At 45.8% G+C, this 18,518-nt stretch overlaps 2 protein-coding genes across 7 annotated transcripts in view; both read right to left on the bottom strand.

The window, feature by feature from the left end:
• Positions 1-69: 69 nt before the first annotated feature.
• Positions 70-10,165, bottom strand: LOC116430665 (serine/threonine-protein phosphatase 4 regulatory subunit 4). Of its 3 annotated transcripts, XM_031985131.2 has the most exons (16): positions 9,928-10,162; positions 8,920-9,170; positions 8,734-8,807; positions 8,319-8,425; positions 7,943-8,172; positions 7,688-7,810; positions 7,510-7,616; positions 7,238-7,429; positions 6,995-7,153; positions 6,727-6,909; positions 6,189-6,635; positions 5,998-6,115; positions 5,895-5,931; positions 5,791-5,810; positions 5,647-5,689; positions 70-4,945 (listed from the first exon to the last, which is right to left on the bottom strand). In XM_031985131.2, the coding sequence occupies exons 1-16, from the start codon at positions 9,972-9,974 to the stop codon at positions 3,505-3,507; spliced, it is 3,579 nt and encodes a 1,192-aa protein (XP_031840991.1). In that variant the 5' UTR covers positions 9,975-10,162; the 3' UTR covers positions 70-3,504. The 3 variants fall into 3 exon arrangements, with proteins under 3 accessions (XP_031840991.1, XP_031840993.1, XP_031840992.1); XM_031985133.2 differs by lacking the exons at positions 8,734-8,807; positions 8,920-9,170 and having other exon boundaries at positions 9,928-10,165; XM_031985132.2 differs by lacking the exons at positions 7,943-8,172; positions 8,319-8,425; positions 8,734-8,807 and having other exon boundaries at positions 9,928-10,161.
• A 1,689-nt stretch (positions 10,166-11,854) lies between these two features.
• Positions 11,855-18,518, bottom strand: part of LOC116430652 (uncharacterized) — a 201,912-nt gene continuing 195,248 nt past the window's right edge. For 3 of the 4 annotated variants that reach the window (XM_031985105.2, XM_076372206.1, XM_031985107.2), the window contains 6 exons: positions 17,134-17,289; positions 16,485-16,702; positions 16,171-16,297; positions 14,998-15,659; positions 14,617-14,915; positions 11,855-14,532 (listed from right to left, as the gene is read on the bottom strand). In XM_031985105.2, the coding sequence (XP_031840965.1) occupies positions 13,352-14,532; positions 14,617-14,915; positions 14,998-15,659; positions 16,171-16,297; positions 16,485-16,702; positions 17,134-17,289 (2,643 nt within the window). In that variant the 3' untranslated portion in view covers positions 11,855-13,351. The remainder of the gene's footprint in view (positions 14,533-14,616; positions 14,916-14,997; positions 15,660-16,170; positions 16,298-16,484; positions 16,703-17,133; positions 17,290-18,518) is intronic. The other variant, XM_031985106.2, reaches the window with a different exon arrangement.

Consider the following 18,518-nt stretch of genomic DNA (forward strand, 5'->3'; position numbering starts at 1 on the left):
GTAAATGGATAAAAAGGAAAACGGACCAGTAGGCATCCGGGAGGACTGACGCTCGAGTAAAACGTCGGATTGCGTAACAAAAAAAGTTCGATTTATTGTTCGTAACGTATATTAAAACAGATGTATAATATAATATCGACAGAGCCAATAAAATCTACGATCGCCGCGCTCGTATTCTTCCCTCGCACTTTATACTCTCTCCACATTTAACTATATTTTTATTACAGATATACCTCACAAAAATACAATTCTCTCTACCCCCTTTCTCTCCGTCGCTCTCGTGACATTCACCTTTTATTCTGTACAGGAGCGGTGTGTGAGTAATAAAAATATCGCGAAATTTCTTTATCTCCTCGCTCCATCGTCGTCGTTCACCACGTGCAACGTGAACGCGCGCGCGCCTCCTCGTTATTCGCTCGCTTCGCAGCCTCGGTGATCGCGTGTTGATCTATTACTCGTACTTTTTCCAAAACGCGCTCGATTTTCTCTCTTTTTTCTCTCTTCGATTTACAATTATTAAATTAGTTCCCCGTTTCGTTCGGAGCCTCGTGTCGAAGACAAATTCTAGCCCATTCCGACGCGATCTCGCGACGCGCGCGACAACGGTGTCGAATAAAAGAGTACTCGCGCGCCTCGACGTTCCTCCAAACGAGGAACAACGTCGCCGAACGGTTAGCGTTTTAAAATTTCAAGTATCTGGTCTCTACTACGGTGTACGGTGTGCTGTGTCTCCGCGCGTAACTCTGTCCGCGTGACACGCTCGCTCTGTTAGTCGCATACTTTCTGGCACAACAGTGAATAATTAATATTGTACCGGTAGTTACACCTTCGTATCTGTACAAAAATAAATAGCAGCATTTTTAAGCGGTACATCTTGGCCGACGCTCGACGTCCGAGGAAACAATCAACTTTCCTCGTTCTCGCTTTCTCTCTCCCTGTGTGCACGCGTGTAGGTACGTGTGTGTGTATTCGCGTGTATTTACGTGTACTAAAGTGTACGTGTGTATACATGTGTTTTCTTTAATCCTCCTACGACTCCTCGATTATTTTGGCCTGCCTTTCTTCGAATGCTCTGACGTTCTACTGCCCCTAGTTGCACATTCAACAAGTTTTCCTTCAGTTTCGTTAAACGTTAACTCTCTTTTCTCGTTTACGTGTATTACTTGCGTATAGATATACATATATACATATGTCTCTTATCTGTGTGTATATGTATATATATATATTCTTCTTTTTTTTTTTAATATATATGTATAATATACTCTAAGATTCTCTATAAAAAATTAAGTTTCTTCGCGCGACGGTAACGACGATCGTACGATCGCGCGGAAACGAATTCGTCGTTCCGATTTTCTTTTTAGGCGACCGAAGTCTCCTCGTTGCCCGCGGAATCGTACGGCCGACGCCGCCCTAAAATCTCCTATAAAAATAACAGAAGAAGCTTTCCGCCTATGTTACGTAAATCGGTAGCCGCGCGAGCCCGCGTTACAACGGAATAATTAACGTCGTTACGTGGCAACGATTGATCGTTGAATCGGAGCTCGCTCTCCTCTACTATCTAAGCGTAATGTATCATCTATCGTTGCTCCCACTTGCGTTCAGACACCATAGTATTATTATTCGAAATATCACTGTGCTTATCGTGGTGTACCTTTTAGGCCGACGTTCAACGACGCTTTTCCCGACTCGAATTATGTGGAAAATCATTGGTTAATTAGGCGAACTAGCGAACGCAACGGCGCCATGATATTCAAATACAAATGGGAGCGACCCGATGCTCAGCAGCTTGTGCAAGAAAGGGATCTCTCTTGTTCGATAAGATTCAACTGATAAAAGAGTCTATTGCATCTATAGCTTTCCGAAGTCTAATCGATCGACGATCGTTAAAAAGGTTCAAGAATGATCATCAGGTTGCTTCGTGAATAATGTTGCTTTGCGAGACGAGTTTCGAGCATAAAGTATAACGTGAATCGTGATCGGCTCGACAATCTCTCTTCCCAATCGTTTTCGGCCGCTTTCCTCGAAGAATCTTTGCTGAATTGTCCCGTGTACCACGAGCGGAATAGAAACGACATTGTTCGTGGCACGACCTAATCCGCTTACGAAAGAACGAACGGAAGTGAGTGAACGCGCGAGACGTCATCGAGCGCGTCCAGCGAACCGCTCGATCGCTCGACGTGTTCGTTTTCCTGAACGATATCGAAGATCTACGGACTACTCTAAGTTTCTTTTGCCCGGACAGCCGAGGCCTACGATATTAAATACCGTAAAAATATTCGCGATATTCTGGACCGTTCTCCGTTCTCCGTGGCTTCGTTGGAAATCCTCCTTGTGTGTGTTGTATGTGTGTTCTGTTTCAATGGCACTTGCACTGTAAAGCTTACACGGTATTAATGTACATGGTACACGCAAGTACATAATGCCTTTAGGACTTTGTACGTTCACCTGAACCTCGTTACAGTTAGAAATCAAATTATCTTTGGCTTCGAAGCGTCTTACATCTGTCCTCTTTCTTCCTTTCGCCATAGTTCTCCTTCTCTTTCTCTCTCTCTCTCTTTTTTTTTGTTGTATTTTCTCCGTTCCTTCGCTCGAAAATATATCTCTAGAAGCTCAATGAAAATATTCGCGCGGAGATAATTGTGTTTGCTCCATCCGTTGCATTGATATCTCGTTACCTAAAGATCTTTTCTCCCTGTTCACGATACGACCTGCATAGACACTTTTGAATCGTCTTGGTCAGTCTCTTTCTATACATATACATATATTATCTTTAAGATCGTATGATATTCCATGGATATCTCTTATTTAAGACACAACAATACTCCGATCCGCGGCAGCAAGGAAGAGCGTGAATCGTTCTATGGTTTCTATGTATATATATACTTATATATATATGTTTTTTTTAAATTTTCTTTTCACGAGGGAATTCGGGAATTCGAGAATCCCTAAAAGTTATGCTCCAAAAACATGTTCTTCGTTTCCGGCGGAGTTCGCTGGTTCGTCGAGTGAAAACGGAATACCACCGACGCGTCGATGGTCGTGCGATCGATACCGATTAAAACTTACGAGTACAGCTAGCGCGTAACAGCTACATCGGATCCCTTCGAACCGTGTAAAGGTGAAACTCCTACACGCTTCCGGATTAAATTAAAAACGCTTAAATATTGCACGCGTCCTAACGAGAAGCGTTGCTAGGCTGATCTCTCTCCCCCTCTCTCTCTCTTTTTTTTTTAAAGTTTCGAGTTTCGTTAATCATCTATAATTAAAAACGATAAAATCTTCGACGAGAGATTCTAACAAACGAGAGTCTCCCACTGTCTCTTGTTCAATGGATTAACTTAAAGAAGAAGAAAAAAAAATAGGTACAACGATCGTACGAAAAGCAAAGTACAAAATGCATCGAGAGGATTGAAGGGAAAAAAGAAAAAGAAATGCCTTTATAACTCGAAGGCTAAAAACTAGCTCTGTTTTACAGCTATTCGAGACTAGACCTAGAATTGGCTATTAAGATTCCCAGAACGGCATTCGACACAATTTCTCTATGTGCACAGGGCTGGACGCCCTGGTGGCTGGTGCGGTTCTACTACGAGGTACAAAACTTCTCAACGGTATTTTGCTGAGTCCCTGATTATGGTTCACGTCCAAAGTTGAATACCGTCTTAGAGCCCTACCTAGACGTTCGCTCGGCGCATAATCGGACATCTCCAAGCTGTGGCATTTCAAGTTCGGCTTGGGCTCTTTCGAGTCTGTCGGCTTTAAGCTGAAATTTGCCGAGTGCCTTTTAGTCCTATCCAGCGTGCACTTGGTGTGTACGAGCTTTGGTTTCTCCTTATCCAATATCGATGAGTTCCGTTTCATCTCGTCGTCCATAGGCCTTTCTTGATTGACGAAACCGAATCTAGACCTAATTAAAGGCCCAAGGTACACCAATTCATCCTGGTCCAATTGCTGATCGTCCTTTACCAATCTTAAACCATCTTCGTAATCAATGGAGGTTGTTCTCAGGTCCTTGGACGGACTGGCCCCATTGGTTCTCCGCTTCATACTGTCTTCGTAGTCCGCAGACAAATTTCTCTTAGGTTTCCCTTTCTCGAAGCTCGCCGAGTGTCTCTTAGTCCTGTCTAGCGTGCATTTAGCGTGCACGAGCTTTGGTTTCTCCTTATCCAATATCAAAGAGTTCCGTTTCATCTTGTCGTCTATAGGCCTCTCACGATTTACAAAACCGAATGTAGCCCTAATGGAGGATCCAAGGTACACCGAGTCCTTCTTGTCCAATTGTTCATCGGTCTTTACCAACCTCAAGCCATCTTCGTAATCGATGGAGCTCGTCCTCAGATCTTTAGACTGATTGGCTCCGTTCGTGCTGCGCTTCATACTGTCCTCGAAATCCACGGAAGAATTCCTCTTAGGTTTCCCCTTCTCGAAGCTTGCCGAGTGTCGTTTAATCCGATCCAAACTACACTTAGACTGTAGAACTTTAGGCTTATCCTTGTCTAATATCAAAGAGTTCCGCTTCATTTTCTCATCCAGAGACCCAGACCTCTCTTGATTGACACCGAACCCAAACCTGGACCTCATCAAAGAACCAACATAGACCGTATCCTTTTTGGTGATCTGTTGGCTCTCTTTCACCAGTCTCAAACCTTCCTCGCAGTCTATAGACGTCCTGGAATTGCTCGACTGATCCCCGTTGGTTCTTCTTTTCATGCAATCCTCATATTCCACGGAGGAATTCCGTTTAGGCCTGCCCTTGTCGAAACTCATAGTCATGGTCATGCTTCGCGAACGTTCGAAATTGAAGGAGCGTCTTCTCTTCGCGAAGAAGTCTTGAAGATGCGGTATTTTCGAGGCACCCTGGCTGGCAGAGAATTGTGCAGGTATCCTGATGCCGGCGTCCACCAGGAACTCGTCGTCGGACAGCATCACCGGTATCTCCGGCATCGAGCTGCAGGGCCAACAAGAGTTATAATGAGCCGCTTTGGTCAGTGCTCGGAGGACAGCCAGGTTCGGAGCACTGGCGAGTGTCCTCGCTGTGGCAGTGTCCTTGCTGGCGATGTTAGTCGAGAACTCGCGTGCATAGTCTCGCGTCAGCAGCAAATTCTGCTGGGACTTCCGCCGGTTCTCCCGCATGATCGCCAAGAAGACAGACTTCGCGTAATCGGACGAGGGACAAGAGTGGAGATTGTTCTCCTCCTCGTAGTCGCACTCGCACGAGTCCGGCCATACTATAAACGGCAACGAGGCCAACTTCGAGCGATTCTGCTGCATCTTTTGCATCAGATAATCGGCGCATGGCCCGTTGTCGAAGCTACTGTGCCCCGTGCCGACAAGGTTCGTGTTGCTATGCCCTAATCTTTCCCAAGGGTAAGTTAGCTGAGGTCTGTTAGGTGTAAAGCGTGCGGAACTTGATGTTAGTCTCTCGCTGGAAGTTGTTAGTGGACTAGGGAAACAGTTAATAATTCGATTTTACAACTTGGCGTAGATCTGAAATCGTTTAGACATGCTTTGGCCGAATATCGAAATTACTCGGAACGCACGATTAACTCGAAATTTAGGGCGATCTTACAACGGTTAACGTTTCAAATCGAGAAGTTATATGTTAGAATTATAGACGAGTACCGAGAGTGAAATAAAAACTTTGCATACCTCATTCTTGAAGATTCACTGGTATGACGGGGAGATCCTGGACCTTTAAACAAAGAAGAAACAAAGAGGAAAGAAAATCATATACCTTAATTGCTAAAATGGGCGGTATTAACTGTAGAATCAAACAATGGCACCGTCGCTCACCTTTCTGTGGCGTTTGAGACCTGAAAAGAGTAAAACGTGTGAATTAGCGAAAGAAATTTGCATAAACAAATACTTCTCAAGTATACACAATCAGAAATATTTACGTTGGCTTTGCGTTGTCGCCTGGCCGTCGCCATGCACCTGAAAATACAGTACGATAAGTAATCTTTTCCGATACTTTCATAAAGCTCTCGCCATAATTCCAACCTTTCTTCATAGTGGCACCGCCAGCGGGAGATTTTCCAGGTACCATTTCCGATAATCTTTTTTCTTCTTCCAATTTTTTCGCGTCTTCTATATCCTGCTTCGAGTGTTTCGCCGTTGTCTACAACAGATTATGTATACATTGGACTAGTCGAACTAAGAAAAAAAGATTATTTCCACTTGACATCACTTACAGTTTGGCTTTCGTATTTCAATTCTATGTCGTTCAATTTCCGCACAACAGTTGTCAGTATTGCAATCACGTCTCTGTCCTTCTCGCTGTTCATTAAATGCCCCACAGTCGTTTCCATTGCTGACAATAGCTTCTTATCCGTTGGTATCCATAGCTGACTCTTCAGTTGGGGCAAGAGGGAAACTACTTTAATTCTTATATTGGCGACGGGATCCTCTGCCAAGTTCAGCAAAACAGTGAAAAAATGCTCCTTGAAGTACACCGACGAGAAAATTTCCAAGGCCTCTATCATCATACGAACGAACATCATTCTAACATAACAGTCGGGACTATTCGCCAATTCTGTGTACAGTCTGCTTCGTAGTTCGATCCTTTGCATCGGTTTCATGTTATAACGTAAAAGAAACAGATACAACGTTCCTGCGGCAAGACGCACGGGTATTGGCCTCTAGAATTTAAGAAGGTCGCAATTATTAGATAGGTTCGGATCGTTATTAGAAAAAAAAAAGGAAAATTAAATGATTGTTTCTCGAACATACAGCATGCAATATCCTGAAGAACGCCATTGGCACAAAGTAAGAATATATAAAATCACTTGGAAAGTATTTGGGTATTATCTCGAGCTGTGCATGCATCATCGATGCTAGTCTCCAATTATGAGTGGCTGATATTTCTGATTCGCATTTTAATAACGCTCTGCCAATTTCCATAAGAGTGGAATCCTGTATTCAACAAGTAGTAATTTTACTCTTCAAATAATGCAGAAGAAAGGACATATAGCAAAGGAAAAAAGAGAAAGATACGAACCACCCTATCCACCCCAATGGTTTGACTTTCCGCTAAGCAGTCGAGCGTTAATCCAATGTGAGGAACTAAACCTTGTAACACTTCTTCGGAATCATCTTTCAACAGTTTAATCAGATCTGTCTTTATGCGTCCACTCTTTGGGCCCAACACTTTCGCCACCTACGCGTTGAATTACAAATGCTGAATATAAAATGTACGAAGCACACGACGCGACAGTGTGTAGAAGAGGATGCTGCGTCTTACTTCATGAATTCCACTTGCTACAGTTTTCCTAACCATGTAATAGTGATCGCTCGCTAATGCATTAAAGGTAACAAGCAATGCGTCTGTATCGTCCGAGGAATTTGATACAAAGAGAAACATTGCAGGCAGATTAAAAGCACAGCATCTTCTGCATTCCATGTGTTTCTCATCTTCAGCAGGATTGGTGTTCATCTAGAACAATGTAACTTGCTTACTGAACTTATTCTTTAAGCTCGACGTATCTTCCTTGGGCTCTAATCGCTTGTACTTACAAAAGGAAGATGCGGTTTCGATTCTTTTTTTATCGAGACGATACCCATTTGTGCAAGTTGTTGAAAATATTTCAAGAACCACGTTTTTTCCGCGGGTACGAGGCATTCTAAAATATTCGAATAGATATCATAGGATTCTGGACACGAGATTGAATCAGAATATAGGAAAATATCTTACTTTCTAAGCCGAGCACGAGTTTTCCAAACTCCTGAGCAATTACGCATATCACATTGTCTTCTGATTTCAACGCGTTTTCGCATAACTTTTTAACAAGTGGTACTATGATAGTTTTTATTGTATCTGTAAACGTTCGTTACAATAAATCATATCTTCGCTGTGATAGAATCGCGTTTACAAATTAATTATATAGTATATAGCTACTAGAAACTTGGAATGCTTAATGAATAATGCACAACTAGTCATCAAGCATACCTTCCTGAAGATGAGGTAGCAAGTACACTATTGTCTGTACAGAGGTGCATCTTACATTGCTTTCTTCGTCGCTTGCTAATTCTACGAGAGATGGTAGCAAAGCAGGTTTTACAGACTCAGCACCAAGGCCTTCGGCAACAAAACGTAGCTGTAAGCAGATACTAGCTCGTACTTCACTATTTACATCCTGACAGAGGGAGTGTACCGATGGTAGAATTTCCTTTTGTATCCTAATAACAATTTTAATATGTATATTTACGCAATAATTTTATCAAAAAAGTAATCTTTAATACTTTTTGCTTATCACAGAATTTTCTTTCATTGATAAATACTGTTCATAGATTGAAACTCCCAATTAATAAGATTAAATACTCACATAGCAGAATCAAATCTTGTACAAATTTTTCCTAGTAACCTGCTGCATGTTACCCTGGAGTAGATAGACTGAGACAATTGTCCTTTGCTTATAGCCAATGGAACAATCTGTATGATTTTATTTCAATTATCATCCGGTTGATATTCTTATCTTATCAGACTTAAATTAGGTTTGAGCTTTGTTAAACAATTATATTATCAAAGCTATGACAAATACATAGCCACTCTTTGGGACAAACAAGTTTTGAGAGTACTTGATGCTTAGTCTAGCCAGGACTAACAAAAATAAATCCAGTTTATTACTGATCTACTATGACGTCATAAAGTTACAGGTGTGCGACACAAACGGAAATACATTTGCCCTTCTAAATCATAATGTTATCTGAATATCAATTTCTATGATTATCTATACAAACCTGCGTTCTTATGACTTCTACCGGCAGTAACTCTATCACATCCAGTAAGGTCTCCAGCCATGCATCACAAACAACTTTAAATGTATATATACATGTTAAGTTATGTAGAGTAACACCAAATGCATGAAACTGTCGATACAGGATTAACTAGCAACTCTAATATACGAATGAACATAATTAGTTTACCTGGATCACGACTTTCGAGCGAATTTAATATACTTGGGAGGAATGTTTGACTGAAGACATTATGGCTGACAAGTTTCTGCTCTAATATCGTTTTGAACGTGGATGAGGCCGCGATGTGGAACTCCGTGGATGCAGTAGCCAATGACTGCTGCATTTTTGGTACCACACGAGACATGCATGATTGCGTGTCTGTTTGTAAGAGACTTGGTAAGTTTTGTATGACGCTGAGTTTTTGAAAATCATCGCCTTTCCTGAAATGATCACACACACACACAGGAACAGTGAGAAACGTAAAATACTCCATACACCTTAATCTCCAGATCATGTACAATATCAAGAAAACGTGAGCAAATTAAACCAACTAATAATAACCACGACAATTACTACATTTCATTTAATTACTCTTCCCTCCTTCAATTAAAAAGAACCATGTCGCATAATTAATTTCGCAGAAACCATCTTCTCGCCTCTTCACGAGTTTCCTTAAATGTATGCAACCTCCAAGGACAAGAATCTTTACATAACGCATCCTTTTAGAGCATGCGACGGCAGAGGTTGCATCGGTCCAATGTTTACATACGAGTGCACAGTTGCGTTCTCGCGATCTTTAGGAATCCCGAACATCCAACAAATCGTTGCTATTATTAAGTATCCTCGCGGTCAAAGAAAAACAGAAGGAAAAGGGTGAGAGCCGACAACAGTACTGTCAAAGTTTGAAATAACCTACAGGCCGACAAGGTACGTTCCCTAAATAGGACGGTGCGGTGCATTGCTTACGAGTTACTCGTACGTAGAATGTCATTTCTTACGAGTGGCTGTCTTTAAAGGACTATAATTAGCGGCGGTCGGACGCCAGGACAGTATACTCCTTGAACGACGCCGCGGTATTTTTAGAAACGGTGCATGGGTGCGTACGAAAGGGAGACAGCCGAGTAGGAAGAAAGTACTGGCCGATTTGCCGGGGCACGCACGGTTTTCTAACTAAAAACTGACTGTCCGATTACTCACGGGTCCGGCACGCTCTCGTACGGAGCTTTATCTTCCTCTTGCAACATTTTCGAGGCGCATCTTATTCAACGACAGCACTGTGGATCGCGTCGCAGCAACTGATTCACTCTCCAACGTTCACGACGATACACGCGTACGCACTCTCATGACGCATTCGACGCAAGAAAAACAACACGACGGGACGTGGATGACAACTAAACTGGGCTCCGACACCAAGGTATCGATTATATCCCGACTTGTCGTACGAGGCGGCGTGCACGACCGAACCTGCCCGGGAATACCCGAACGCGTCCTACGTACGTTCTCGGATAGGATACACACGTAACCCCGCGTAATACAATAGAACCGATGCGTCGTCGATCAGGACTCGGTTGTGTTGTGTAATCGACAAACCGATGCAGTCACCTCGCGATGATGCGCATCGCTTATTACACATCTCTAAAAAAAAGAAAGATACTTTGTTTTTCGTCGAGAAATTACTGCGTGATTTTATTTTCTCGTTTGTAAGAGGGACAATGCGCTACGATTGATCACCTTACTAGAGAGAAGTTGATCTTTAACCCTTTGCGGACGGAGATTCTTTTGAAATATACAAGACCTTTAGCAGATCGCTAAATAATATATCAATTGTTTAATTAATAGAAAAAACCGAACTACGTACTGATCTCTCGCTGTTTAATTACTAATTAAGATTACTAATTACATCACTTGCTCGCGACTTGGTCTTCCAAATATTAACCCTTTGCACTCGACAATATTTTTCATTATTTTCCGACGAAATATTAACATTATTCGCGACTTACATAAATTATGGGGCAGAATTGTTTTATTTCTGTTTCACGTGTTAACACGTTATTCAATATTTTGTATTGAACTTTTCATTTTATAATTTTCTTGCGTTCAATCAAACGGCGACCGAGAGACGCCTCTCGAGTGAGTTAAAATTTCATGTAGCCGATGTGTCGACATTCGTCCGCAAAGGACTAATAAATTAAATCGATTTCTCATGAACCCAGAACCGACCGAAAATAAATTCTAATTAACTCTGAATGTTCAAAATGGGTTGCAGTCTTTTTATGCAAATAAATTTTCTTGCGGTTATTCTCGACAGCACCGTGCCCCTGAATAAGGACCTCCGTAGATGCGCGCAACGATACGTATTGACGGGCCGTGTAACCGTTATTTAGCTTTGAATGAAATTAATTGATCCACCGACAACCTTGATACGATAATCGCGCGAGGATTACGTAGTTTAATTCAAGGTTCCGCTCGGTGATTTGTCGAGGCGGTCTGCGCGAAATCACTATTATTACGAGCTACCAAGGATACCGGCTGCGATGTCCTGCGGGGACCGTGCAACAGGAACTCGTACAGCGTAACAGGAACCTGTTTTATCGACGCCCATACGAATCGTTCCGCAGCACTGACTCTTTTTCCTTTCTAGCTTTAATTACTTACGTTAAAAGATAATTGGCTTTGTCTACAGGCCGTTTTTCCAAACTAATGTCCAGACTGTGCTTTTTCAGTTGCTCTTCGTTCTAGGGACGCATGTTAGGTTAGGTTATCGGATCGATCGGTTACTGGAAACGAGACGAATGGATGTGGACGTACTCTTAGATCGGTAACCGGTTTGTCTAATTGGAGGCTAGCGAACTCCTCGTAGTCCAAGATCGGTTCACGTTGCATGCTTGGCGGCGAACGGGCCTGCGACACCGTTTGTTCGAGAATAATTTACCGGAACAGGAAACGAGCATTCGGATTGTATGTACGCGGGCGGAAGCGGGAGAAGAGGAGAGAGAAAAAAGAAAACAAAAGTGACGATCGTTCGATGATTTTCAAGAATATTCCCTGGCCGATTCATCGGTATTCAGCTCGCAGCGGTAGGATACGAGAGATGAATATTTATAAAGCGTGAAAGAACACACGATTGTATAAAATACGAAATATATTTAACCTTTCATAGCATGTCGTATAATTTAGATAAAGTATACATTACCTTACGGGCGTTGCATAGGGCGTGCGTATCGTGTAATACGTTCTAGCGATATAAAAGATTACAATTATTCGTATTTACAATGAACGAAAACTCTCTCTTTCTCTGTCTCGGTTTTTTTAGCGATTAAACAATTGCAACGCTGATTCTCGACAACATTCTGGTGTATATCTTATTGCCTTAAGATAATCGCGCTTGCATCCGCAGTACGAAGCACTCTACAATTTATAAGTTCTAAGTTTTAAGAAGTAGTAGAACAAACGGGAGCGGGGCTTGGGAGGGAGGAAATGATAATTATAATTAATCGAAGGGAAAATCGAGAGAAATAAGGTCACGTTTATTTCCGCGGCTGAACGAATTTCTCAGAAGTCCGTGAAAATTGGGGAAACGAGACGAGAATATACAGAGGTGACAAGGGAATCCGGTGAAACGCGACCAGTTGCTATTCGCCGATCGTCCGAAACGAGTTCGCGAACGATACCAAACTCACGAGACATTTCGACGATGATGTGCGTATCGGCTATATATTTTTGAACGGTAATTACGACGAATGGAAACGAACATTTAGAATATTTCCTAAACTCTACAGGGCAGCGTTCGATCGAACATCCGCGGAGACCGTTTTGCTTTCTTTGTTCCTTCGGCGATGACATGCGACGTTAAACACTCGGCATGTACACATATATATGTATTTATATATATATATATATTTTTACAACTACTCTCGTTCGCGTAAGAAAAAGAGTTACGAATAATATCATCTCGACGCAAGTCTTGTCCGCTACAGTCTATACTTATACAATATAACAACTTTATAATAAACGTCTAATTAAAAAGAAAGGAAGGAGAAGAAGAAGAAGGGAAAAGAGAAAAAAGAAAACCTATCGGTTAAGGTTCGTGGAAGCACCCTGAATCACTGTGTAACAGTCAAGTCTATCGCTAAGAATCGCCAAAAACCGACGGCGCGCTAATTTGACTCTGTTCGAACATGAACGCTTCACGTCGCCCGTCCTCCCTGCTAACAATAAAATTTGTTCGTTTCGCGTGCGATCGAGACGACGGACGCGGCGCGCTTCCTCCGTTTTCGACGGTGACGACCATGTGTTATTAGATATCATACATAAACGCTATTGTCCCCGATATCGTGCGTTCCAGTTTTGGACTAGTTTCAGTCGTAACAAGATCACATCCACGCGAGCCGACGCGCATCCGTGACCTCTGTCGCGGTCCAAATGAAGCGTTCGAGGTCACCGCGCGGGTGTCCTTCGAGCCGCTTTATTGCCGACAGCTTCGTGAACCGGGATTTTTAGACAGCCTAGGCACGATCGCGGGGCTAACTCCAAGAATCCCGAGTTCGGTAAAGTATCGCGCGCAAGCGATACACGCGGAACAGTCTCGAGGCGCAGCGTTTGTTGCTGGCCGTCCCTCCTCTCAAACGTAGCTTTCGTCGTCCACGACCGACCTCCCGTAACCTAAGTGTCGACCGGTGACCGAGGCGCGCGGCTGCGGGGGCGGTCTGTAAGGAGGCGGAGGCGGAAGAGACCTTGACCTGCCCGCCACTTTGTGCCTGTCTTCTAAATTCATATGCACTGGTGGCAAATGCCTCAGTCTCGGCGGTAGCGGCGGTGGCGTGTCCGGCCACGTTCTCTCCTCCTCCTCGTCCTCGTCGCCGTACAGATCGATCGCCTCGGCCTGCTTGAACGAGTACAGATCGTTCCGTTCCCTCGAGCCGTATATCTCTGTTCTGTCTCTGTTCCCGTAGATGCTGCTCTCGGACTCGTATCTCTCGGTTCTCGTGCTCTCCTTGTTCACGTAGATCTCGCTCTTCACCTTCTTGAACTCGTACAGATCGCTGCTCGAGTGGTAGCTACCGTTCTGCGAGACCGGCGACTCCCTGTTCACGTACACCTCCGACTTGACCTTCTTGAATTCGCTGAACAGCTCCTTCTTGAACTCCTCGTATCTGTCGCAGGGCAGCGACGCGTCCACGGTCAAGTCCTGCTCCGAATTGTGAATGGAAACGCGCTCCGTGCAGATGTCCTGCTGCGAGGCGCGCTCGTATTCCGACCTGAGGTCCCGTGACACGTCCAGCTGCGAGCTCCGATATATGTCTTTGCAGTTCTCCACGTTCTCCTTCATTGAATCCTGCCTGAGAAACTCCCTGCTGTAGATGTCCTTCTCGTCGAACCTCTCTTTCCGGTGTTCGTGTTCCTCCAGCTTCGTTCGCGGCGTCCTCTTCAGCTGGGCCCTCAGCCAATCTTGCCTCTGGAAGTTCGGGTTCGGGTAACCGATGTTACTCTTCTCGTCCCGGAAACCGGCGTGCTCCACAGTCGTGCTCGAGTGATGACTGCTCGCCGTGTAACCGTTTATCCTCTCCTCCCAGCCGCCGTACACGCGGATGTACGACTTGCTCGTGGACTTGTCCTCTTTGCCGAGAGGTTTGTCGAAGCTCGACGAGGACGCGTTCACCGCGGAATCCTCGGAGCCCACTGGTGACTCTGGAATGAATAACTGGCAATCCGACAGGGTCAAACCCGAATCTCGCGACAAAGACATGTGGTCCTTTCGCGGCGGTTCCGTCAGGTCCAGGCTGTCCAGGGAAAGCCCACCTGCTGCAACGAGAGAGGTTCCTCAGTGGACTATGAAGACGTTTACGAGACGGACGCGTTAGGCGACGGATAAGGTAAGGTACTCACAGTGAAGGCTATCGGTGCTCTCCTCGGCTCCGCTGTCGCTGCGCTCCTCTCCGAGGAGCTGCGTGATTCCCTCGCCGAACAGAACCTCGCAGTGACGTATCAGCATCTCGGTCAGCGTAGGAATGGCCCTGCTCTGGTTCACCGAGGGATTCGGCGACCAGAGCAAGCTGGGTCCGCAACAGACACCGAGATTGCTGGCGCACATCAGGTTGTGCTTCGACCTCCGCGCTACGTGATGAAGCACGCAGATCAGGTGCGACAGTAGGGTGTAATTGGCTTTGGGCAATCTATCTAAAATACTGCAACAGAAACAATCATCCGTTAGCTCTAGTTACTCCATCGGATTCCAGTGAAGATTCGACGAAAAAACGGGACCCTTACTTTTTAATAGTTTGAATGGGATTTGGTGTGTCGAGGCTGTCCATCCACAAGGGAAAGAGGTGAGAGGTCAACAGAGGATCCGGCAAAGATCTCAAGAAGTCTTTTAGCAGGGCCGCGACCGCTATGATCGGTGCATCCTCCAAACAACTCGGATCACCGGTCGACTCGATCTGATCCCGCAATTCCCGAACGATCCTCACGTTCGCGGACTTCCGGAAGATCCCCTGCGTGAACGGACCCTTGGCGAACAGCTGCTGGAGCATCACCAGCACCGGTTTCGGCAGACCGTTCTCGTCCAGCCTGGACAGGTTCACGCCGAACAGGCTGGGATTCAAGGACAGGGATCTCCTGAGCAGTCCGGTGATCTTGGACTTGTTCTTCTTGACCGGCGACTTGGGCACCGGCCTCAGGATGAAGTGGCAGGTGTCGTGACCGCTCTTGTTGCAGTGTTCCAAGTCGAAGCCCTCCTCCGCGGACAGAGTGTGTCTCAGATTGGACAGCTTCACGGCGAACGGTCTCTCGTGGCCGATTAAAGGATAAGGCGCCTCGTCCGCGGACGTCCTCGCCCACAGCTGAAACGGTCCTTGCAGGTCCAGCAATCTCGTGGCCAGGTTTACGCAAGCTGCCGCCGTCATTTCGGACCCGACCATTATCGTCTTGCACTGTAACACGACGACGGAACGCGGATGTGAATACGGGCCATCGGGAGAGGACACAATTGTAAGAGATTTCGCGGAATCGACGAATAATGGCTCGCGATTACAGTGTTATTACGAGAGAACGGTAAACGGAGAGACAGAGTCAGCTTCCGGCTGAACGCGGCGAGGCACTCTCTACCGTGGTCCCTCGACGATAGCCGAGCTTCGGCTGTATTTAAATGTAACCCGGGTCGATAATGAACACACGGCCTGTCGAGGGAGCACGCTCCGATAAAGCCGACGAGATAGAAGAAAGCTCTTTTTAGAAGGTGCGATCCACTCGACGTTGACGTCAATGATATAAAAGGGGCATCATCGAGCGACCAAGAATGCCTCCAGGAAGGTCAAGCGGGATCGAACCGTACGCTTCTCGGGGTTGTGCCAAGAATGGACCGCGAAGGCGTGACCGCGCACATCTTTCTCTCTTTCTCCGTCTACGCTTGTTCCGCGGTCGCGGGGAGAGGGTTGCACTTACGCATTCCGTGCTCGTGTCACTGTCGTGATACACGACTTGAATGTTCGTGTCCGGCGGCTCCTTCATGCTCTCCTCCCGTACCAGCTCGGTCAAACGTCCCCACCAGAGATCCCTGGCTGCTGCGGTCCTGCGAACGAACAAGCGAACATTGATGCCGGATGATAAAACTACTTAAGCGTCGGTTGTGTCCGATTCCGGGGACGTGCCTGACGTCGGCCACGTTGGCAAGCCGATAGAGGGAAACCATAGAACACGAGCTAAGGTGGTTAAGAGACGCGATGCAACGGCTTAGAAGGTGTTAGGAGGCCGCTTACATGAAGGTGGCGACGACGTTTGTGGTGGGCCAGCCGAGGACGAAGCTGGTCTCCTGAGATTTGCTCGTCTCGGCCACGTCCTCGATGTGACCGGCTGTCAGCCACAGCTCACTCATCCTCACGGACTGCTTCAGCTTGAAGTTACCCCCGCTTCTAGCTTTCGCGATCAGTAACAGGTCCGAGAACAGGAAGAGGTGTCTTTCCTGAGACTGAACGCCCTGCGAATAGAAATGTAACGTGTATTCAAGTCATTCAGGCTGAAAAGCATTTTCAACGAATAATATATTTAAGCTTCGTGGAAATATCGCTGAATATTTATTTAATAAATGCATGTACTTGTACGAATGCAACCGGAACGTACACTCCCGTTAAAGAATGCGTTACCAGTAAAATGTTTTATTAGAAATATCTCACTCGAACAAGTACACTGAGGCAAAATGGGTTAAGCAAGGAGTTAGTTTAGTTATTTAGGAAGCTAGGATGCATTTGTTCAGAATTATTATTGCGCGAAATTGAATTCCAACGTTGGAAGTGAGTTGGCAGAGCCTGTTTTAAAGGCTGATCCAAGAGCCAAGAGCAAATAGGGTTAAACTGTATTACATAAAAGTGTCATAAAGATGAAAGCAACATTTTACGATCGAACTCTTACCGTGGTGAACTGAACCGGAGTTTCCAACAGGAATGTCCTCGGCGGAGATTTCGGGGCTGGCGAGTTGCTGGACACATTTAACGACTTCTGCGAGAGCACTCTCGTCAGCCTTCCGGGATTCCCGCCGCTCCTCTTGCGGATCAGGCTCTTCATTTTCTAAAATGCACATTTTACGTTGCTATATACACGCGTAGGTATCAGCGTTTCCAGCGTATTTCAAACGCTGGATGATGGGGATCACGACGTGCTCATGAGGAAGAGCGAGATTGACACGCGATCGAAAACGTTCTCGCGCGGGAACGTTATATTATTACACGGGAAATCGCGGAGGAAGCCGCGAATACGGGCGACGATTTAATTGAATAAATAATTCCGACAATAATTCCTGCTTATGCGTCGGCAGGGGACGCTTGCCACCGATAATAAGCGAAGAACCGGCGGGGTAATATGAATCTCTCGTGCCTTACATTCCCGTGGAGATCAACCGGGCGAAAGAGCGTACGCGTCGCGTCTCGTCGAACGATTTCCCCTGCCCCGAGAGGCCGGGGTTTATTGCGTCGCGCGTAATATCACACGGGCGAATCGATTTATCGGGAATCGAAACGGGGTTATCGCCGTGCAGGGTACAGTGATCCACCGGCGCGAGATTAGCATTAAATTATCGGCACCGCGGACTCTCTAGCCGGTTGCCGGCAAGCGTATGGCTCGAGGGTCACAAAGTAACGACCAATTTTGATGCTCGGATCTAGGACATAAATTATTATCATCCTCGCAGCGGGCGGCTAATAACCGGACCCCAACGTGCCAAGCCGCATTAACTTTCGGATGACTTAACAGCATTATTTCACCGAGCGAGCCCCGTCCGCGGCGACGGTGAAACATCGCGCGCAAACCCGTTCGAAAATTTTCGCGTGCGCCCGACGATGACCGGTTGCTTAATGAAACTGGTCGCGAGAGGCCAGACAGACGTCCCGGGGTGGAACTAGAAGGGAAACTGGATAAAATTCACCGCCATTAGGGGCCTCGGCAGTTCAACGAGACGTCTACCGGCCCCGATCCCTTGATGCGCCGCTTCGGGACATTATCCACGGACTTTATCTCTTTTCCCATGGCGTCCGGTGACGTCAAACTCGACGCAGGGGACGTCCGAACGGTTCGCCGGTTGACAAATAACGCTACCAAATATAGCCAAGGCGACCCGAGGGACCCATGAAACACGAAATTACAAGCGACGGGACAGCGGTTGATTAACATACGTCGCTTTGACGCGAGCCGTGTATATTAGCCTGTCTCTCTCCTCTCTTCCCTTATGGCCGCCGCCGTGGCTCTTTGCCCCTTACGAAATCGACTCCTATTCCGCCATCTGTTACGCGTAGTAAAAGAGA

Source organism: Nomia melanderi, chromosome 11 (assembly GCF_051020985.1).
Source record: "Nomia melanderi isolate GNS246 chromosome 11, iyNomMela1, whole genome shotgun sequence".
NCBI lineage: Eukaryota > Metazoa > Arthropoda > Insecta > Hymenoptera > Halictidae > Nomia > Nomia melanderi.